This window comes from Pogona vitticeps, chromosome 1, assembly GCF_051106095.1.
Source record: "Pogona vitticeps strain Pit_001003342236 chromosome 1, PviZW2.1, whole genome shotgun sequence".
NCBI classification, from domain to species: Eukaryota; Metazoa; Chordata; class Lepidosauria; order Squamata; family Agamidae; genus Pogona; species Pogona vitticeps.
This window is the reverse complement of record NC_135783.1, coordinates 211,837,423-211,860,946: the sequence shown is the minus strand read 5'-3', so window position 1 is coordinate 211,860,946 and position 23,524 is coordinate 211,837,423. Positions and strand designations below refer to the sequence as shown.

General features: G+C 44.0%; 1 protein-coding gene and 1 long non-coding RNA gene across 3 annotated transcripts in view; one reads left to right on the top strand and one right to left on the bottom strand.

Moving 5' to 3' along the window:
• The window catches only part of ACVR1 (activin A receptor type 1), a 102,470-nt gene extending 84,364 nt beyond the window's left edge, over nucleotides 1-18,106 (bottom strand). Inside the window, exon 1 of the mRNA XM_072982877.2 lies at nucleotides 17,973-18,106. Within this exon, the coding sequence (XP_072838978.1) occupies nucleotides 17,973-17,980 (8 nt within the window). The 5' untranslated portion in view covers nucleotides 17,981-18,106. The remainder of the gene's footprint in view (nucleotides 1-17,972) is intronic.
• On the top strand, nucleotides 4,171-23,021 carry LOC140702593 (uncharacterized). 2 transcript variants are annotated; one of them, XR_012081796.2, is made up of 3 exons: nucleotides 4,171-7,786; nucleotides 17,396-18,447; nucleotides 22,621-23,021. It is a non-coding gene; the product is annotated as an uncharacterized LOC140702593 (long non-coding RNA). The 2 variants fall into 2 exon arrangements; XR_013536787.1 differs by lacking the exon at nucleotides 4,171-7,786 and adding an exon at nucleotides 14,668-16,916.
• The last annotated feature ends 503 nt before the right edge of the window (nucleotides 23,022-23,524 follow it).

The following is a 23,524-nucleotide window of genomic DNA, read 5'->3' as shown; positions in this document are numbered from 1 at the left end:
GCAGTTACAACTGAAGGACAGGCTACTCCACACTCCACTTTACTGAAGGTGTGCAACTGAAGCTCAGCTGGCTTTAGGGTCTGCAAATATGGAAGCAAGGACTTCCGACACAGAACCCAAAGACAGACCCCTTGCGACGATGACGTCACTGGTGACTCAGATCAGTCAAAATATCTATTTAACCAACACTGCTCATCTCCCTACAAGAGCTGCTGGGCTTTTGTCACAGAAGTGTTTTGACCACAAGGGCAACATCAAATTAAGATATGCCAGGTATTCCACCTATTCCAGTTGTTTGAAACAACTTTTAGGGAGGTGAGAAGTTGGGAGGAAGTGATTAACAAGTAATCTTCGAGAGATCCATTCTGAATGTAAAAACTGTGCCCGTCATGAGCATGTCAGTGTTCCCTACAATACTCACATACACTGCACCCGCAATCATTGCCCCATACTTGACTGACAACCCGTATCTCAGCTAAGCTGAGCTGCTCAAGTATATTTAGAATAGCACTGATATAACCTTAATGTAACAAAGGGGATCTTGTGGAGGTTCTGGAGGTGACCCAACCCAGCTTTGTGATGCCCACTGTGCCTCCTTGACAGGGGCTGGATTCAATGATCCACAGGATCCCTTCCAGCTCCGTAGTTGCGGTACGATGATGATTTCTTTAGATTTTAAAATCACAAAGCTTGCTATGCCTTGAGTTAGATGTTAATATGAACCTGGAACACACCTTTGAATTTTTCCTTCTGCATACAAACCAAAGGAATAATTCATCAAGAATACTGATCTTCTGGACAGCACATTGTGTATGTGTGTGGAACATGAGATAATGTAAACAAATAGTCCCTCTAGGTCTTGTGTCTTTTAAGCTTAATTTGAACATTCAGAACCTAGAGAGCGCAAAAAGAAAGAAAGCATGGGTGTATGTGTGTCGTTGGTTCCACATCAGGGTGGATAAAAATCAATTATTTTTTTTTAATCAAATTGATTTAGATAATGACATCCGGTTTAAAAAATGATTTTTTAAAATTTAAATTGTTAAAAAATTCCAGTTTTAAAATTTACATAATTTAAATCAAATCCACCCTGTTCCAGACACAATACAATTCAACACCCATATCCAGACTGAACCAGGAAAAGTGCATGCACAGCAAGAAAAAAAAGGGGGGGAGGGATGCATACCTCTTAAAAGACTTTCTTGGACTACAGATTTTAGTAGCAGAACAGCTTGGTCAGAGGGACACACAGCTGTTGAAACTTGATCTCATGACTCAGTTATAGCTGTAACTCAGACAAGGCCTAAGGGCCTGTTCTCACCACCAGCCCAGCCACAGGCAAGCACAATTAGAGAACACCCAATGTTATAACACGTTTGTGTTCGCAACAAGGATGCCTCAGCATGCTCCGGATTTGCAATCGAGTTTTCAACTAGCTCAGCACAACAAATGCTATATTGCTGATCATCCCACCCAAACACACAAAGAAAGTTCTGATTATGATAGAAGCACCCTATCCGTGCCAAGGCATAATGAAATTTCTCCAGCAGATTTCAGCCTCAGAACAATCCCTGTAGAGGCCATCACTTTTATTGATTGGTTTCCTTGATGCAGTTCTACCCTCTTAAGTCATCTCTGCAACAGAATGCTGATATTTGCAGATATGAGAAGATTACCCTTCCCAACTCTGCATTTTATGGAAATTGCTATGTTACTACTCCAGCTCTGCACACTGGAAGCACAAAAATCGATTGGACCTGCCCAAGCAGATCATACTGTCATAAAACCTCAAATACTGATTCTTTCATGTAAATTTTTGTAGATGGTTTGCAATTTCCACATAGTAAACATTAGCACTGCACACAAGGTTCATATTAATAATCATGTCTGATAGGCTCTCATATGGAGAACCATTTACCACAACACCTCTACTATCTATTCTGCCATATTAACTGCTCTTACCTTAAAGTGGTGGTTCCCAGCCTCAGGTAACCAAGGCATTCTTGGACTGCAACTCCCAGAAACCGCTGGTAGTGAAGGCTTCTGGGAATTACAGTCCAAGAACACCTGGGTTAATTAAGATTGGGAACCACTGCCTTAAAGGTATTAAACATGCCAGTACAGCATTATTAGCAACAAATGCATATTGTTCAGAGTACTGGCACTATTACTTTTACAACTTTTGTCACCCACACAATATGTGCGCCAGATACAGCATCATGTACCAAGTATCACACAATTACCACCAGTGATGGTTACAGATTAATCTGGTAAATCAATACTGCAGGTGGTAGAAAAAAATCATTTCAAGTCTTGGGGGGGGGAGTCTTTTAGTAGATCCACAACAATCCAGAGGTGTGCATGCCTCAGTGATCCATAGCGATATGAGGAGATATACTCAAGGGCAAAATCTTTGCAGAGAAATCGTGAAAAGCCTTAAGAGCACTGAATGGATAGACAACCACATTTATCCAGTGCTTGAACGGTGGTAGACTAAAAAATTATCATCACCACCACCACCACCAAAGAACCCATTACATAAAAACCCTCCCACTCCTAGTTCTCCTGACAATTTCGTGTCCATTGAGATTGCAGTTTTGTAACAAAGGTGCTTCCTCAGCTTGGCTTTCTTTCGCAAAGCATCTAGCAAGTCATATGTGCCTAACAAATAATGATAAGCACAAATATCATGTCATTTCCAACCACCATGTATTTTCAGTTAGTTATCCAGCAAATAATGTACACTGTGTTCAAGTGCCCCAAAGTGAAAGTGCAAGCAACCGCCAAGTGCCACAACACAAACCTGCAGCCACCCACCCACAGGATATAATATCCCTATTCCGGCTTTTCCTTCGCAGACAATCTCAACATGCTTTGAGTTGTGTGCCTAGCCACTCTCCCTCCACTGCTGCTTCCCTATGTACATGGCATCCTTTCCTATGGTATAAAGGTTCCTAGTCCTGTGTAGACTCTCCTTGCATGCAAGATCTGCGGACAGGAACCTCTCCTCAGCAGACACGTCACTTTCATCTACCGTGTTTTTCGCTCCATAAGACGCACCAATTTTTAGGAGAAGAAAATAGGAAAAAAATACTTTGTTTTCTTCTCCTAAAAATTGGTGAGCCTTATGGAGAGGTACATCTTATGGAACACACCCTAGGACCCTTTGGAGGCTCACCAGCTTCTGGGACTCTTCTGAAGCTTCCCAAGCCTCAAAAGAGTCCCAGAAGGTGGCAATTTCGCCCCCTCTGACCCCCGGGGGGGCAGGGTGAGTCTCTAAAGGGTCCTGGAACACACCCTAGGACCCTTTAGAGACTCACCCTGCCCCCCCAGGCGTCAGAGGGGGTGAAATCGCCACCTTCTGGGACTTGAGGCTTGGGAAGCTTCAGAAGAGTCCCAGAAGCTGGCGATTTCCCCCTCTGGCCCAGCGGAGGGGCAGGGTGAGCCTCCAAAGGGCCCTAGGGTGTGTTCCAGGACCCTTTAGAGACTCACCCTGCCCCCCCGAGGGTCAGAGGGGGCGAAATCGGCACCTTCTGGGATTCTTCAGAGGCTTCCCAAGCCTGAAGAGACTCCCAGAAACTGGCGATTTCGCTGGTGCTGGCCCCGTGCGGGGGTGGGAGGAGCATGGCAAGGGTCCTGGAAAGCTCCCTCGGACCCTTACGACACTCCCCCCCCACGGGGCCAGGGGGGTAAAATTGCCAGCTTCTGGGAGTGTTTGGAGGCTTCCCAAGCTTCCAAACACTCCCAGAACCTGGCGATTTCGCCGGCACTGGCCCCGTGCGGGGGTGGGAGGAGCGTCGCAAGGGTCCTGGGAGGCTCCCTCAGACCCTTGCCACACTCCTCGCAGCCCCCCTCGGGGCCAGGGGGGTAAAATTGCCAGCTTCTGGGAGTGTTTGGAGACTTCCCAAGCTTCCAAACACTCCCAGAACCTGGCGATTTTGTCGGCGCTGACCCCGTGCGGGGGTGGGAGGAGTGTCGCAAGGGTCTGAGTGAGCTTTCCAGGACCCTTGCGATGCTCCCCCCCAGAAGCTGGCGATTTCGCCAGCGCTGGCCCCGTGCGGGGTGGCGAAGCCTCGCAAGGGTCCTGGAAAGCTCACTCACCCTTGCAACACTCCCCCCCATGGGGCCAGCGGCGACAAAATTGCTGTCTTCGCTCCATAAGACCCACGGACTCCCCCCCACATTTGGGGGGGAAGTGCATCTTATAGAGCAAAAAATACGGTAAGTGCCAATGGAGAGGTGAGAAAGTAGGCACACTCCCATCAAGGCATGGTGGAGTCCATGCCTGAAGCTAATGCCCGAATAGGGTCATCTTCCTCATGATTGCCCCCAAATGCAGGCAAAATATTTCCCATTGTATTTTCCCCCCCAAAAAAACCGTGGAAGCTCTATTTAAATCACTCTCTCACACACTTGTTTCATCCTGTTAAATCAGTGGCATAATAACCTAGATCTTACATTCGTGTTAAGTGGAATTCTCTTCATATCGTGCTCCTGGTGGCAGCGAGCAGCAGCTTTCTTGTTGCTGATTTCCTCTCCCCGCTGTATCCCTTAATAATCAGTTCCACAGGGCAGCAGCGTGAGAGATGCCTTTGGACACTAAGGGAAACGCGGACAAAAATCCCCTCACACACCTGTTAGCAGGAGCCTTCCCTCGATCCAAGTCCCTTTGGTGAATGGAAGGACGGCTCAAATGAGGATCCGGCCTGGTGAGCGAGTACAGTTAATCAGTCAAACGCTGCTGTTTACAGAGTTGTAATTCCCTCACCTCTGCCATGGGCAACTATTCCTAGGGAGAATAACTTAAGCCTCCCACATAGTCTATTTATATGTATGTTGTGTACAGGAAGTGAACGGTGGGCGCACAAGGGAAAGGGGGGGGGAACCCTCAAATCCACATGATCCAAAACACTCTGAAAATTATCTCAGTTTATTCAGAGCATTGGAAAGTTTTCTAATTCAAAGTCTTCCAAGAAACCCACTGTGCTCCAGTTATAAACATATCTGGCTCATTTCAAAACCCAGGCCCCTTTTAACATGATTCTCTAGCGGAGGGCAGAGGAGGAGTTGACCAAGACACCCAAGGGTGACAGATTCTTGACTCTTGAGAGAGAGGCAAAGAGGCCAAAGCGAGCTGTACAGTAGTTTGTGTTCAGGTTTAGCCACAGTCTTGTTGAAAGGAGTTAATCAAGTGCTTCTGCCTTCAACAACGGTGTCTTTAAAACAGGACAGATGCAGGGCCTAAGCGTTGTTTGCAGGCCAAATAAGATTTAGTCCATAAGGGATTCTGAAAACCTGAGTTTAGAAGCAAAGTATATTCCTTGATGCTGCAGAATATCAGCCAAAATCCAGGACTGTAAAACAGCAAAACGCAGATTAGGAAAAAACAAGACAAAGGAGAATCTCATTTCACTGTATAGCCTCAGCCTCCTATGACTAAAAACTTGTTTTGACTATTCAGCTCACTCTGATCAAGGGTGAAGAGTGCATTATTATATTTTTCCCAAAAGCTAAGTCACTTCAGTATAACTGCACACAGCCCGCCTTTCTTTCAAGCTGCAGGGGGAAAAAGTGAACACAACTTCATTAAGGAGCTGGAAAAAGAAGCCACAAAAAATGAAAAAGGTTCATGAAAAGAAGAGCTGATCGGCCTTAACCAGAACATTTCCAGATTTTCAACTGCGCCATGCATGCCCAAAGCAAAGGATTCCCCCTAATTCTTACAACCAAGACCAGTAAGCACACCAAGTTCTGGACACGACAGTGTGCATTTTTCATTCAGAGTTTTTAAAGAACAACAGTAAAATAGAGCTAAGAAAGCCATTCACTATTCTTCCCTTAGAGCAACACCAGCTATTGATTGAGCCGAGACAGAATCCTGCCCTACAGCATGCAAAAACCGTGGATCAAGGCCAGATCCCACCGCTTTGCTGTATCAAGACTGACTGGTCTTGGAAAACTAATGGGGTCAGACATCTTGTACCGCAAGAGTAAACAAGGCACTCCAGGCCAAAGATAACCAGGTCCCCCGCCCTGTCTCCACCTCAGCTTTCTGCTCTGAACAAATAGATACTCCATTGATGAGCCTGCCTCATTTTCCCCCCAGATCTTATAAAACAGAACTCATCTGGGCAAAGTTCTTCTAGGCTCCAAAAGGAGACCAGTGAGATTCACTGAGCAGAGCTGTGAGGGCACATAACCTGCACTGTGCATATTGTGCAAATCAAGGGAAGCCCCCCCCCCAAAATGCAAATACATAGTATGAAGGCAGGCACATTTCCTAAAAGTGTTTTTCAAAAGACAACGGTTTTAGTGATGAAAAAAGCAGTTTGAAAACAGGGTGTGTATAAAAATCAACAGTTTTTAAAAGCCAAATTGATTTAAATCACTATTTAAATTTAATTTTTTTAAAAAAATCAAAATTATTTTAAATTTAAATCATGATTTACATCAATTTGATCTAAATTAAGTCCACCCTGTTTGAAAATGTGCAGGCAGTCAATGTCACTGCAATCTTTTATTTCATTTCGGAGGCAGAACTTTTCTTGCCTCTTTACTTTCTCCCAGATCTATCAAAACCGAATAAAATAACCCAACATAGCCAGAATCAAGGGAAGAAAATTATACACTGTTGTACAGTCAAAATAATTTAACTCTTCTTGTTAAGGAAAGCCACATTTATTTTGGTTCTTTTTTTAAAAAAATTATACACAGCCCCAATAAAATGGGTTATGCTGCATAGCATCGATTGTGATGGTTTGGCAAGCAGTGAAGTTATGACAACTATCCAGGTGAGCCAATTATAACCCAGACCTGGAGGAAATGGAGACACAGAGGTCTCAAAGCAAAGATCCTGGAACCACTCTCTCTCTCCATGCAAGCAATTCTTTACCAGTGGTAGAGCTTGCAAAGTCTGCTCATAAAAATCACAACTCCCTCAAATACAGTAATTCAGGAATAAGGGACAGATAGCCAGTGATAGTAACAGCAGTCACCCCAGATGCCAAACTGTCAAAGCTAAGGGCCGGATCTTCTTAGGTCAGCCAGATGTTGCCTTCAGAAATCAGCACAGTACAGTCAGACACACATTAGCAATATTAATTTGTCCTTTCCATACAGCCAAAAGAGGCCATTAATGCTTCAAACACAAATGCTCAAAGCATAGAAATGACATTAAACCAATCAGTTATAGGAAAAAAACAGCTTTTGAAACTGCAACAATTGTACTTATTCAGATTTCTCTAATGGGGGAATATATAAGCTTACAACATTAAAAATGGAGGCAGACTACAGGAGAGGCTTGGTTGTGTCGTTTCCTCGCTCGGAACTGTATGTTGCCTACTGGGCTGTTAAACAACAGGAGACCGCTCTGCATTCACTGAGGAGGCTATACTTCTTGATCTTAGAGGGTCTACTCCATTATCACTATGTAGGGACTTTTTTTTTCTTAGAAATTAAAATGTTTCACAACTCGCCCTCCAGCTTTACTGAGAAGTGTACTGTACAAATTTCATCAGAACTACGAAACACACTCCACGTGCACAGTCTTCACCACCATAAAACAAACAAAAGGAGATCCAACAGTGTGGAACACAGAGTGACGGCAGAAGAGCTGGCCGATTAAAACACCTCTCTAAATCAAAATATTCTGAGCAGCCAGAGTGGGCACAACTGCAGGGGCGACAAGGACCCTGTCTCTTTAAGGAAACCAGCTGCCAAAGACTCTCTTCTCCCTGGTGGATATCTTCGGAAATACCCTTAAAGTACCTGAAATGCCTCCCTGATGGTAAGTGATGAGTAGGCTGGAATGGGTGGGCAACTCCTACAGATCAATTATTTGGGTTCCCTGAGCCAGGTGACCCCAGAAGAAGAGAAAGGCAAACCACTTCTGAGTATTCTATACCTGTATTTTATCTCATTATTTTCATGACTGTATACAGTGGTGCCTCACTAGACAGTCACCGCGCATGACAGTTTTTTCGCTAGACATTGACTTTTTACAATCGCTATAGCGATTCGCAAAACAGTGATTCCTATGGGGGGATTTTGCTGGACAATGTTTGGTCCCTGCTTCACAAACCGATTTTCACTAGACGACGATTTTGACAGCTCCCTCGGTGCTCGCAAAACAGGTGTTTTTGGGACCTAAGCTTTGCAAGACAGCTATTTAAACAGCTGATCGGCCGTTTGCAAAGCGGCTTTCCTATGGCCGATCTTCGCTAGACAATGACGATTCTTCCCCATTGGAATGCATTAAACAGGTTTTAATGCATTCCAATGGGGAAATGCTTTTCGCTAGACAATGATTTCGCTAAACAGCGATTTCAGTGGAACGGATCATCGTCTAGCGAGGCACCACTGTATTAGATGGCCTCAGTGGAGACGTAATTCAAACCTATAGCCAAGGGGGTACGAGTAAGGTGGGAGCAGAGTTCCCACTAAAGTTGTTGTTTTTAAAAATCTCTACTGCCTTCGGCAAGCAGCAAGGTTTTTGTTTTCAAAAAGCCAATACAGTGGTGCCTCACACAACGATGTTAATTGGTTCCAAAAAAATCATCGTTCTGCGAAACACCATTTCCCATAGGAATGAATTGAAAACCGGTTAATCCGTTCCAATTGGAACGGATTGCTGTCTTTAAGTGAAAAAACCCATAGGAAACATTGTTGAGTGAAACAATGTTTCCTCCATTAGAATGCATTGAAGCCGACTCAATACATTTCAATGGCTTTGCGAAGTCCGTTTTTGCTCATTTAAAAGTGCCTTACAATGTTTGGAACAGGTTTTAAATGCTTGCAATCGTTAGCCCACCTCCTGAACCCTGTGCAAACTTAATTTGGTGTTGTTCTGAGTCGTCCTTAATTTTTGGTGATTTTTTGTTTTCCCTATTTAAATGCATTGAACTGTCCGTTCAATTGATTTAAATGGGGAAAATAAAAAAATCACCAAAAATTAATGAAGACTCAGAACAAAACCAAATTAAGTTTGCACATGTTTCACAAGGTCCACTATGGAATCCAAGCATTTAAAACAGGTTTCAAACATTTTAAGACACTTTTAAATGAGCAAAAAGGGACATTGTTAAGTGAAATTCCCCCATAGAGAACATCGTTAAACGATGGGGGAAATTCCTCAAAAAAAACCCATCACTGTGTGAATTCATCGTTGTATGAAGCAATCGTTGTGCGAGGCACCACTGTACTTCCAGAAATGCAGCAGGTTCCCATACCTGAATACACACATGTAATGCTTAGGCAATCAAAGTGTCGCACTCCCACCCCCAAACAATCGACAAAAGAGCAAAACAAACCTTGGGGAGGGGATGAAAATCTGCACACTAAATCTCAGGGCTGATCTGGTCCCTTGTAAATTTATTTGGAGCAGTCCCTAGGGAAGCAAGCATGAAAGGAAGTGCTTAGGTAACCTGGAAGACCCGTGAACATGGCCGCGGCTTCCCAAGCGTTATTGGTGCAAACACAGCAGCCATTTTTGCCAACGCGAAAGGACAGTATTTGCCAATATCTCTTGTTGCTTCCTCCAGGCTGCTGCAGACTCCAGGACTGCTCAGCCCAAAGCAGTCGGCAAAAAGCTTCAACCAAATTCCTCACCCCTGCAAATCCCCATACTTTACCATCTTTTGCCAGGGCAATGTTAGCTATGCCATCCTGCTATAGAGCAAAACCCACCACAGATATACTGAAAACACAAGCACCCATCGGTTTAGAACTGGTTTAGATAGTCTGGTAAAGCCACTCCTTAAATATTTACCTTGAGTTGCTATGGATATCACTTTTTAAAAGCCAATACAGTAGGACCCCGATATCTGCTGGGGATTGATTCCATGTCCCCTGTAGATACTGAAAACCATGGGGAATACTGAATGTGATAGATCGATAGCATGGTAAAAGGGAAAAAATCCAGGAAAAAATACCCTATTCTAACATGTATTACCAGAACTGGTCACGAGAGGGTGCCAGAGACCATGCTAAGGAGATCAACGATGGTGAACCTATGGCATGCGTGCCATACCTGGCACGCAGAGCCCTCTCTCGGGGCATGCGAGCCATAAATCGCTGGATCACTACCCCTGGCAGGCAAACCTGAGGAGGCGGCTGCAGTGCCCCGACAAGTGCTAGGGCTCCGACAAATGGCGGGCCAGGATCTGGAGCAGCTGGCGCTGGCAGGCCGGCCGAGCTACAGGTTGTGACAGGGTTGGGCACGACTGGAGGCGGATCCGGAGTGGGGTCTGGAGGCACCTCCATGCCCAGCATTCCCGCTTCTGCCACCACTTCCGCTTCCTCTTCCGCCTGCTGGGTTGTTTGTTTTGTTTTTTTTGGCAGTTTGGGCCCTCAGACTCAAAAAGGTTTATCACCACTGCTATAGATTCTTCACTAACAAGTACAGTACTGTACTGTATTGATAACTGGGTCTCTCTAGTGGCCAGTTCTGGTAATACATGTGAAAATAGTTTTTTTAAATTTTTCTTTTCTTTTCATATTTTTAATATTTTCATATCGTTGATAAGTGAATCAGTGGATACTGATCCCATCGATAAGGAGGTCCTACTGTATCTAATGGCTAAACTAAACTGTTATGTGCTACCAAGTAGAAGCTGACTTATAGCAACTCTAATAGGGTTTCCAAATATTTAAGGAGTGGCCTTACCAGTTTCACACCCTCAGTCAGATTCTACGGCCAAGTGTGGATTTGAACCCTGTCTTCCAGAGACCTAGCCAATTACGCAACTAAAGAACCACTAATCTTCCAAGCTGCTATTGATTGAACACAAAGGGTAAACTCAGATTGGGACTTATGGCTGAATGCAGGATAAAGTATATAGACTTTGAAGAGCAAGGAAAGGGTTAAGAATACTTTAGAGGCGTCATGTCTCAAATACAGTTCCTGCATAAGCTTTGCAATTTCTTCACCATGAACGAGTCAGCAACCAATCTGCCTGACATCATCTTCACCAAACGCTTTGCACATTAAAAACCATCCACCATCTGTTTGACGGGAGAAAAGTGACGCTGTTAAATACATTTTTGCAAATGTTAAACACAGACACACATGCGCAGAGAACCAGGGTTCCTCATAAATAAGCAAGGCAATTGGCATTTGTGTGTGTGTGTGTGTGTACTTCTGTAAAACAGTAAATGAGCAAAAGGAAATTTGTGCTCCTACATGTCTAACAAAACATTTTAGCCTTGATTTATAGTAGCCTCCTTTCCAAGTTATTTGCTGATTACAGTTTTCCTATAACTTTCCATTACACCATATGCAGCTCCAAAAACTATAGACCAGCAGCACACTGTGTTTATGTTCACCACACTTTGCCACGATTGATTAGAGTGACATCACTGAATTACCACTAACAGTCTGCTTAAAAACCCACTTGTCCAGTGATCCTTTAAGAAACTTAATAACCCTTTAAGAAACTTAATAAACCATCACAGATTATGTGAGAACAAATGAATGTTACAACTCCACTTCCCCGATAGGTTTCCCATGAAAGGTTGCAAAGAGAAGACTCTTGTTGCCCCTAAAACTCCACAAAAATGTACAGTATTTGAACTTTTTGTCTGCGGCCTGGGAACAGAGACCCATGTAGCCAGGTATATATCGGCCCAGGAGAAGGGTGGACAACTTTGGCAGGATTAAGAACCCATCCAAAGATAGGCAGGGTGCTGGGGGCTGCATTTCCAAGAGAACATGCCCAAAATGGCTGATTAGCTGATTTCCTTTGTTTGCTCGCTCGCTTGTTTGTTTAAATAATCAGAATCCTATTGGTTTTCATATTAAGGTATGCATAACCTGCCATGGCTAACTGCAGCTAACTGACCAAGTGCCATAGTGTTTTTCACTCATATGCCTGCTCATGTCACTGGCTGCACAACTAAAGTTTGATCGAGCACTTCATCAGTTAGCCACAATTATCTGCAGTAAGTTATGCAATCTTCATATGAATGCAGTTTTAAAAAAATCCTTGCACTATTTTTTTGTACACAGTATTTTTGCACGCAGGAGAAAAGCAGGACACAAATAAATAAAATAAATAAATTAACAGTATATTTCATGGGTTCTGGGTAGGATTTTAAATGTGTTTTTCTCAGAAGTACTTCCAGAGGGTATGTATACTCACATATACAGTACAGTATTAGCTTCACCAACGTTTCCACTGGTAGAATGATACTGTATAGCCTGGTGTAAATGAAAGCTTGTGTCATTATCAACCAGCATGAACCAATTTACAAGATCACCAAGAAGATAAAGTTGGCTCCTCTACTGCAGGAAGCCAGCTCTAGGAATCCACAACAAGATTCAGCATATGTAAATCGTTTCCACAGTAATAACGAAAATAAAACTATTCCAAACATCCATATGGTTATTACACATCCAGGGACTGCACACATCAACCTTCAATCTTAGAAGCAGATGTGAGCACGGGCGACGTGAACTTTTTCGTCTTTTTGTTAAGAGGGCAGTTCCCACATTCTGGCCGTGAGCCTTCAGTGTCTCTATACATACCACGCAAGTATGAGAGAAGGCTGAGATGGCCATATGGTTCTGCTCCGAAAGCCGACTCCAAGACAGCTTTGTTTCATTTGTCCCTTTATGGGCACTTCCTTGGGAAGAAGGGGAACTGTGCCAAACTTCATCCTTGCAAACTGAAATGTCAACTCAAAGAGCTGCCCCATACAATGTCCCAACCCCATGTCATATAATTTACAATAAAATATATTTATCATGGAGAGGAAGGTGAGATCAGGAGGTCACAGCATATGGACTGTTCCTTCCCCTTTCTGATGCTTTTCACATGTCTCGGACAGCTCCCACAATCATCAGCCATCATGGCCAGCGTAACTATAGCCAAAAACATCTGGAGGAGCAGCCGATTTGGGGTGGGCTGATTCACAGCTGTTCCTTGCGGCCACTCCTCATTCCATGATTCAGGTTTCATTGGAAAGAAAACTAGGGTGGGATTCTCGTATCATTTCATGCTTTACAGCACATACAAACCCAGAAGGCCACTCACTATAAGCGCAAAAAAGAAAGGAGACTCTTCTTCTAGAAGCAAATGTTCAGGGAGCGAGAATTTCTAATCATGAAACAGGATTTTAAAATCGACATCAGTACATATGAAATATACTGTACATCTATTTTTCTTAAACTGGGACCCCTGTGTGTCACAGCACAAAAACCTACAGCAATGTTTTGAAGGGTTAAGTGTAAATATACTAAATACACTGAATAACTGAACTGTCAGAATATTTAAAGTAACAAACACTCTCTTGGCAGATACTACTTTTATGTAGCTTAAGTCTTCAATATGTGTAAGAGCAAACATACTATGAGATTTGTCTTGCAACCCCACCACACGCAAACCAAAATTGCAGCTCCTACACAGGAAGCAGGAAGGACTGATCAAACTGGAAGGATGACGTACCGTGATCAGTGGGGAAACAAAGGCTTGATGGTCCAGCAGCTTTTTTCCCCCTCTCCCACAACCAAGGACTGGTTGGTTGGTCTGATACAAGAAAGGTGAACACTGGCCTTGCAGACAGATTGGATATGAAATCCCGGGATTACCTCACCCAGCATGGCTCATGTCAAGGGACCATGGGAACTGAAATCTAAAACATCTGTCGAGCTGAAGGTTGCACAACTGGAGCTGTGAATACAGTCAGAACATGTTCCATCACCAAGGATCTTGAAGAAGTTTATCAAATGGCAAGTGCAAAATGGAGAGGGAGGTAGATAAAGGGTGGTAGCCATTAGTAATAATTAATGACGCCATGACCTGCTAAAACAATGCCACCCCCTATCACCACAACATACAGGAGTCATACCAGCGATATTGCATTTCCCAGAATACAGCATGAACAATGCTACAAAAAAATATATATCTGTGATTTCCCTAGCAGCTAACTACAACCCAAGGGAAGCCATCTGGAGTACAAACAACAAGTTCGTCTACTTCACTCAAGCTAATTACGCTGGAATGCCCAAAGCCAGACCAGATGAGTGCAACATCCTCAAGCCTACGGTCCAACCCAAAAGGAGATGTTTCTGGAAGGAAGGGTCATCATGCCACCTATTTTGTATTTTAAAAAAACCCTTCTGACATACTAATAGCATTAAAAATTCTGTAATATATCCACTGATGCAAGACTGCTATATTGCTGGATGGGAATGAGAGTTTAAAATTACTGTTTACGTAACACATCACTTGGATTGTTTGGCCACAGCGGAGGCAGCTGTCTTAGACCACAGAAACTGGGAGCCCTTCGTGGCAAAGCTGGCTGGATAGCTCAGTGGGGTAGGTATCTGGATTGAAAGTTTGGTTTCCTACTGCTGCCCCCCCCGGGGAGAAGAGGAGCAAGATGCTTAGCCACATGGTATCCCCAGAAGAAGGGAACAGCAAACTACTTCTGTATATCTAGAAAACCCTGGAAAGGATTGCCGTACGTGAGAATTGACTGGACAGCATTATTATTATTATTATTATTATTATTATTATTATAATAATAATAATAATAATAATAATAATAATAATAATAATAATAATAATAATAATAATAATAATAATAATAATAATAATAATAATAATAATAATAATAATAATAATAATAATAATAATAATAATAATAAAGAAATTGATCACAGGGGTGAAATCCTTCATGAAGTTCTTCTCTGCAAGTCTTACTTGAAGCAATCCTGTTCACTTCTACCATGCTTAGGCAGAAGAAATCCTGTTGACTGTGCTCCGTTTTAATTGAATCCGATGTCAATATGTAGCCTCTCTCCTACATCTCAGTCACTCAGCTTCTTAACCCCAAACACTATTAAGAGTAGCAAATCGGTCAGCCTCCAGACACCCCCGTATTCCTAGCTGCTGGCCAGACGAATAATACTGATGGGATGCCACAAGATCCCCATATATATTTTCCAGAGAGACCCACAGATTCTGAACAAACCTACACGGAATTCTGATGGATTCTCCCTGGTCTAAGCCAAACCTAGGGCAGGGAAACCGGTAACAAGTCTCCAGCCTTCATCCTCCAAATCGTTTGGACTTCAGCTCCCAGAAGTTCCAGCCACCATGGCTGATGGACAAGGATTCTGGGAAGTGTAGTCCAAAACATCTGGAAGGCCAAAGGTTTGAGAAGTACTGCTCTAAATCACTTTAGATACACCAGTAACTGTACAAAACAGAGCCACACGTTTCAGAATGAAATTCATTTTCCAACATAGATCTTCTGCAGGGGTGGGGATACCAAGTTTCGTTGAGAAGTATACAGTTAAACATCCATACTTGCAATACGTAAGAACAACCATATTTTAGCCTGTGGTTCTCAACCTTGGGTAACCCAGGTGTTCCTGGACTGCAACTCCCAGAAACCTTAGCCAGCACGGCTGGTGGTGAAGGCTTCTGGGAATTGCAGTCCAAGGACACCTGGGTTACCCAAGGTTAAGAACCACTGTATTATGCCAAAGGAGATAAACTGTCAGCAATCCTGGCTAGACAAGACTCTCCCACTTACACTAATATCAGTGTTCATTTAAGTTAATGAGACAGCTTCCGGGGGAACAGGGTTAGCCTATGTTACTCAAGGGTGAGTACTTGAAATGCAAAGGAACGCATTATTTCAAGACTATGTCATTATGCTTACAGATTATCACAAGATGTACGGACTTGCAATAAAATGCAGATTATTAATGAAGATCAAAGAGTGGAAACACAGCCTGTCTGTGTTGGAACGCTCTGGCAGAAAGGAGGTATAGAAATGTAGCAAGCAATCACATGCTGTGGCACTTCTATAGACAACAGTCTGTTTAGTCAGCATGTAGGGCACCTGACACACAGTGCACTGCTATCTTCAAAAGCTGACACCACAACTCACCAATCAGTCTAGTTTCCCACGGCAAATACACAATGAGTCCAGATTGCAACATGAAAAGGCGGTTTGTGCATTGGGAAGGCTGTTTACATTCATAACCCCTTAAAATGCAACTAGTTTGTAGACTTACAACACTTTCACATGTTTATATTGAGAACCAGTTATGATAGTCAATTAATTTCAGGATATTTGTTGATTAAAAAAAATTATGCCCTTTTCCATACCCCTGCCAATGCCAAAATGAACCTCTCAGAAATTAGACGCTAGCCAAAATCCCATTGACTGCATAAGACCAATCATGCAAACAATTTTGCCAGTTGGAAATTAATGCCCCCTGTATCCCACTCACTGAATAAACAACTATGCATGCACACCAACACAACAAAAAGAAAGCCAGAGGTGGAAACTACTGGTGCAACTGTCATTACAGGCAGTTCTCCCTCAAAAAGTACTTTTTGCCAATATGAAGATTTAGAAGACAGCTGTTTCACTCACATGGGCCAAAAGAGAGGGCCCTCCTCGAGCAGGCCAGCACCTCAATATCTCCCCCCCCCCCAACTAAAATGATGTCCAAAAAAAGCAACTGCCAAACTACAGGTTTTGTGGCCTCACTAGTTTTTTTTTTTTTTTTTTTGAGCATTTCTTTGACTAGACCTCACGGGTCAACAAGCAGAAGTGGTTTAAACACACACACCCACACACCACACCACTGATTTCTGTGTTTTTCAGGAACAAGATTGACAACTTTTAATGTACACCAGCACTTAATGAGGTAATTGAGGAAAAAGGCAGCACTTCACAAAAAAAAGTAAGCCAAATAAGCCTGGCAAGTCTTTATGCCACAAGGCGGTCTGCTGACTTTGCTTTATCGTCTACTAAGGCATTTCTCAACCGTCTGGAATAAAAGAAGCCAACATCTGTCAGTCAAAAAACAGAGTTGTGTTTTCACACTGCTTTACCAAGCAACTTGATGATTAAAAACACATCCAGCCTTCTGCACCCTCCCAACGCCTTTACAGGTAACAGTCAGCCTGCCCCGCTTAATACCATATATAGACCAAAGTGAAACATTCATTTTGGGGGGGGGGGACCAAAATAAATAAATAAATCCTACAACAGCCTTATTGTGTCAAACCAAACTCTCAACGTTTGCTTACCACTTTCCCAAGCTTCTCTCTCTCTCTCTCTCTCTCTCTCACTCACTCTCTCTCTCTCTCTCTCACACACACACACACACACACACACACCCTCCCTGCCACAAGAGAGGGAGGGGCTTATCCTTGGCAAAGTAATGAGTAACATCTGCAACCACAGCTGCCCTGTGGGCATCCTGAGATGAATCCCACATTCCTTGCTTTGATGCTATGGAAGGCCGTAGCCAGCAGAGGAGGGAGGGAGCCAAGGAAAGTTTACAGAGATTTTGTTTCCTTCCCTCCCTCCCCCCCTCCCTCCCTCCTCCTCCTCCTCCTCCTCCCCCCCTCCCCCTTCCTGCCGCAAGAGAGATTATACAGGATACCTCCTCGGAGTGATAAAGAGGATATGCCTGCCTGCCTTCCCGACCGCCCCCCTCTTCCCCAAAATCTCCTCCAAGTTTCCGAAGCCAAGCAAAAGCCGACGTGGAACATCCGCGCCTTGGGGAGATTTTCCGCCCCGCCGAGGATTCGCAAGCTGAACGCCCTTTTTTATCCTAAACCACGATTTCTGAACCTCAGCAAGCACTGCAGGAAAAAAAATCACACCGAAAGCCCCGCCAGTTCGAGTCCCTGGCTCGGTATTACTTTTAACACTTTAAATAAATGAAATCTAGCATAGGAATCTAGCATATTTTTCCCGATCATCAAAAGGGGGGGGGGGGGGAAGCCAGCGCGGGGTGGGCAGCGCCGATCGCCTCGAAGGATCTCCCTCGTCCTCCCCCTGCTCCCCCCCCCCCTAGTAATTGGCTTCAGTCCTATAGTCGAGGCGGATTTTTTTTCCCCACCCGAGGTGTAAAGGGAGAAAGGGGACGCCTTCGGGGGCCCAAATCGGGAGGCGGCGAGCAAGGGCGAGCTCTAGATCCGGCAGGGAGATCCACTCACCTCCTCATAGCACCGCAGACAAAGGCAAAGCGGGGAGGGGGGGAGAGCCGTGGGGGATCCCCAGGCGCAGCTAGAGGAGGAGGAGGAGGAGGAGGAAGACAAGCAGGGACTTCCCGTCCATCGGCTTCACTGCAGCGACGGCCGCCTCGCCTTGTTCTGGTGGCAGCCGCTCTGACGGCGGAGAAGCAACCCGCCGCCGCCGCCGCCGCCGCCGCCGGGGTCCCGCGTTCGGATCACGGCGCTGCTCCCGGCCGCATCTCCCCCCACCACACACGGCGCCCCGTCGCCCTTCCGGCGGTGTCTTCTCCTCGACCACCACCACCACCACCGGAGCGGCGGCGGCTGCAACCTTGAGGAGCCGAGGGAGGAGGAGGAGGAGGAGGAGGAAGGTGCTGCCGCCGAGCCGCGCCGGGGAAAAGTTGGCGGCAGCGGGCGGCGAGCGCAAAGTTGCAAAGAGGCAGCCCGGCGAGCCGAGGCAAGGCAAGGCTCCGGCGGGGAAGAAAGGAGGGAGGGGGCGGCTGGCGGGGAGGAGGAGGAGGGGCCACCCAGCCGGGAATACTGTACAGCTGCAGAGAGAGAGAGAGAGAGAGAGAGAGAGATGATGGGGGGGGGGGGGGAAGGAGGAAGTGGCTGCTCCCTGCTCTGCCAATGGGCGTCTGGAGCTGTAATTAACCAGGCAGCAGCAGGCACATCATTTCCTCCCGGCGCAATTCCAGGCGCTAGCCAGCAGCAGAGGCTCGCCCCCTGCAGGGCAAAGCCCGCATCGCACCCTCAGCCGGGGCGACGCGAAAGGCACCCGCGGGCCACGCCCACGCGGCCTCAGCCCCCTTCCCGCGCTGATGCTTCCCTTATCTCTCTCTCTCCCTCCCCCACTCGTCGACACACACACACACACACACACACACACGTACGTGTGTCCACCGACGCGCCCCCTCTTCGGCGAGGGGGCTTTTGTCCCTCAAGGGGCAGGTTTCCTTTCCTCCCCCTCCTGAACAAAAGCCCCCTTTTCTTGGGAAAGGTTTCCCCCCCTCCCCCATATTTGAAAACGTGTCTTTCAGACTCCACGCCTTCCAGAAAGAGGTGTCAGACTTCTTGACGCGTTAGCGACCTGCCCGCGGAAAAGGGAGAAGATCGTGTATTGAACGAAGTTATACTGTGGAGGCACTCCTCCCCACCTGCAAAATGCAGCCTTTGCTTTCATGATGATTTCTCCTCTTCTCCCTCCCCCCCTCCCCGCCCGTCTGTGTCAGGGCGAAAAGCATTCTGCGTATGGTCAGAGGCTGCTATGGCACCGACCTGTAGGTCCTAAATCCAGACATTCAAATCGCATCGTTTGCTTTTTTGTTGTTGTTCAAAGCTAATAAGCCGTTTTAAAACTCTTAGAAAGAATATTTTAAAAAGAAAAAAAGGTTTCTCTGTTCAAGATGGAGCCTTGTGAGCTGCGTTCCCACGAGTCGAGATGGTTATTCTTCACACTTCTTAAAAGAAGTGTTTAATTCAAATCTTTCATCTGATATTGGCTGTTAGTCCCTTCAGGGTATATTCAAGTCACATAAATATTTTTTTTAAGGAGTGGAGGTGATGGGGAGAGAAATCAGGGCAGTTAATATTTCTCATTATTTTAACCACAGCCCTATATCCTACCCAGGAGCAAACCTCATTTAACTCAATAGGATTTACCTCTGGGTATAGGATTTCAGTATAAATAAACTTCAATGCATTTTAATTCCAAGATTTTTTTTTTACTAATTCGAATCTTAAGACTCTGTTATTGTATTTTTTTAAAAAATGTATTGAGATATAGGTATTTTTGTGATATTTCCTGTCCCTCTTACTGACAGGGGCAGGGCAATTCTATGCCTCTCTGCTCAAAATTAAATTCTACTGTGTTAAATGGGTATCATGCTGTAGTAAATGTGTACAGGATTCCAGCAGCTCACATCTCTGTTTACATAGAATAGTCTATTATTGCCTTCCTCATAAACTCTGTTTACTGCTCAAATTGTCACTTCTCTTACTTTCACACCTTGATGCCATCTTCTATCATCATAACTTTTATATTGGTCTCCACTCCCACAATAACATTTTGTTATTTTAAAACCTATTTTCTTTTTAACTCATCTCCAGCATATTCAAGAACATTTTTGGGCTGTGTGCAAATACTGTAGGAGCTCTAAACCAAAAAAAAAATCAGTTTTTTCCAAGTGCCAGCAACTCCTTGATCCTTTATCTCCAGAAGCCTAAGGACTGTTTTCTTGGGGGTTACTGTAATTGCTTCCATAAAAATGGGATTTATTTCTGAGTAGACGTACACTCATGCTCTCTAATAGACAACATATAGGTTTGTTCTGTAGGCCGCTGTTATACAGTAGTTCAGAAGTCCTTGCTAATGAGCAGCTAATAGCAATAGCTTCTGACTTCCCTAATTCCTTGCCCTAAATTCAGCAGATCAGGGCTCAGAAATACAGTAAGTCTGAATATTTTCCCCTCTAGGCTGCTTTATAATTTGCACTTAGACCCAATCCAAAGCGCCGGTTTTGATTTTAAAACTGGTAGGTAGTCAGGTCCTAGGATGTCTGAAGGATAACCCACTTCTTTATATTTATTTACAGAAACTTTATATAATCTTCCTGTCTGTTCACAAAAATAAACACAATAGAAATGTTAAGACCTGTAAAACACAGCAGACCAATAACAACAAGGAGAACTAATAAAAGAAATTTGCTTAGAGTTCACTTTGGAGCCATGTTGTACAATTCTTAAGGAAATAAAGCAGTTTCGGAAAGACATCAGTTACTGGAAAGACATCCAATTAGGGATCAGGCAGGCCTCCCTGGGGAGGACTTTTCACATCCTGAGTGCTGCCATTCAAAAAATCCTCTCTCTGGTTATTAACCCCTAGTCTCAAAAAAAACAAGGAGACTCAGGGCCCCCTCTGTTAATCTTTGCCAGGCTTGGGTGTCCGCGTGCAAGAGAAGGTGCTCTTTTAGATATCTCCTGTAGAACCCAAATGATTACGATTAGCCATCTATTCACAATTAGGACCTAGAGCAAATTGTGGTGTCGAGTGCTCCATTTCAGGCTTCTTGCCAGCCAAGTCATGCCCTTCCTGCAAATATTTCAAGTCTGTTTACCCACATGCACTACGACTTTCCATCTTTGTCTTCTAGCAATCACATTCTAGGACCACTGAGCACATTCAGTGTTCGTAGAGCTGTTGGGGGGTTTCTCTTTCCTTTTAGGGTTGTTTATTTGTCCTGAAGAATGCTAGAGTTTAGCAGCATTCCTCTTCTGGAAATCTAGGATGGGGTGGGTGGGTGTCTTGATGATGTCACAGAGGAAGGGCAGGCCAGGGTTGGAAAGGAAGCATGCCCAAAGTACCTACTCATCAGCCTGAGCCAATTAATCCTGCCACTCACTGGAAAAGAATAGAATAGAACAGCGGGCATGGAAACTTTGAAGACAGCTCTCACATTAAAAAAAGAAAATCATTACATTTGCCCCCACCTGGAGGTCCAGAGAAGCAGAGCCCATTCCTTGATATTTCTGCCAATACACTGAGATCCAGCAATCCTGTCTCCCAAGATGGTAATGTTTTTGGCTATATGTATAAGTATCTGCACATGCTGAATTGAGTGTATTGTTATTAATATATAACAATAGAAGTTTAAGGGTGATTTTTAATCAGGGAAAGGAAGATTAAACACCCTACCCCCAGGACTACCGAACTGGCTATTATATTATAAGGCATGTGTTGTGGTCTGGATAAAAGAATGGACAACATTGGAAAATCAAAGATTATTGAAATTGGAGGTTCATGATCTAGAAATGGGTTGGCATGCATATGTGTGGTATGGGAAATACAAAGAACAATCACATTTTGCAGAACATATTCTGAGGAAGGTGCTACACTTAGCAAGGCAAAAATTTCAAACACAAACTTACAAGAAAATTCCAATATGGGTAGCTCCAATAGAAGCATTCACTTTGAAAGTATTGAATCAGAAGGGAGCGTTACTCACATATAAAGATTTAGTAACTAAAGATCAGAATATAAAAGACAAGATCTAGAGAAACGGTCTAGCTACAGATTGGGGGTCAGTATTGAAATTAGAATCAAGATATAAAAAGGATAAAATTATGGGCTTTTTTGAGGGGAAAGTCCAGGTGGATGAATTATGGATCTACACTAATGAGAAAATAAAAAAATGTATACATACTTATTGGAATATGACTTGGAGGATATGAGGGTGAAGGAGACGATGGTAAAATGGGCACAAAATTTTGGGGACAATATTGATATTGACGAATGGACAAAGATGTAGAATCATAAAATGATTAAGCCAGTGAATCTAAGAGAAAACATTCTTGAAATGTTTCATAGATGGCATTTTACCCCTGTAAGATTGGGAAAAATGTCAGAAGGTAACAGTAATGTTTGTTGGAAGTGTAAAAAATAATCCAGGCACTTACTATCATATGTGGTGGTCATGTGAAAAAGCAAAAAAATTCTGGATACAGGCTTTGGAAATGGCAAAATAAACTGTTCAACAAGAACTGAATTTTAAACCTGAAATGCTATTATTGAATATAATGCCAGAAATTATTGACAAGAAAGTAAAATATAGTCTACTGTATATATTCACAGCAACTAGGTTACTCTGGGCCAAAAATGGAAGAATGAGGAGACACCAACGATGGATGAGCTATTAAAGAAGCTACTGGACATTGCAGAACTAGACATGCTTTCAGAGGCACTGCGGGATCAACCAAGAGACTTTGTAAAGCTAGGCTGGAAGCGGATACATAATTGGGCCCAGAAAAAGACAAAAGCTTAGAGGGAAACAGTCTATAGCGAATTCAGTGCTCACCGGAATCCTCTTGAAGACATTTGAGGTCCAGATGACGGTGAAATCTCTGATCCATAGGGGAAGGAAGGATGTTTAGTTGGTTGTTTTCTTTTTGTCTGTTTCGTTAATTATATGTTAGGTTGTTAATGTTTTTAAGTTTGTATATTATAATTTTTTTTAAAAAACACCCTTACCCCCAGTTCTGTTGTCTTGATCCAATTTGTTCCTCTCCATGTCTGATTTATTTTTCTAATGGGGGATCTTAATTACAGATCTGCATCATTAGTTCGGCTCTCGCTGGTGTGTTTTGCTGAAATCTATTCGATTTAAGTGGAAGAAGCCCAAGCACTTCAGTTTAATTACAGCGTGGATCAAGTTGGTAGCACTTACAGGGGATATATAATGAACAGTCTAGTTCTTGTAAGTCTCTGATGCACTAAGGGATGAATGATAGTTTGGTAGCAAAGGAATGGCCAAACACTAGCTGCCATGGTGCTTTCACATCGCCTTTCATTGACAGACATGTTTTTCCCCATTGCAACCTTGGTGGTTTTCAGGGAAGGGAAGGGAAATGGAAAAGGCAAACAGGAGAATCAGGAAGTTGGCTGGGTGGGGAAAGGAAAGCACAGAACTTCTTTGAATTGCAAGGATTTTTCATGCCAGTATTTGTTTCTTAGGCTCTTACAATCTAACCCCAAAAGG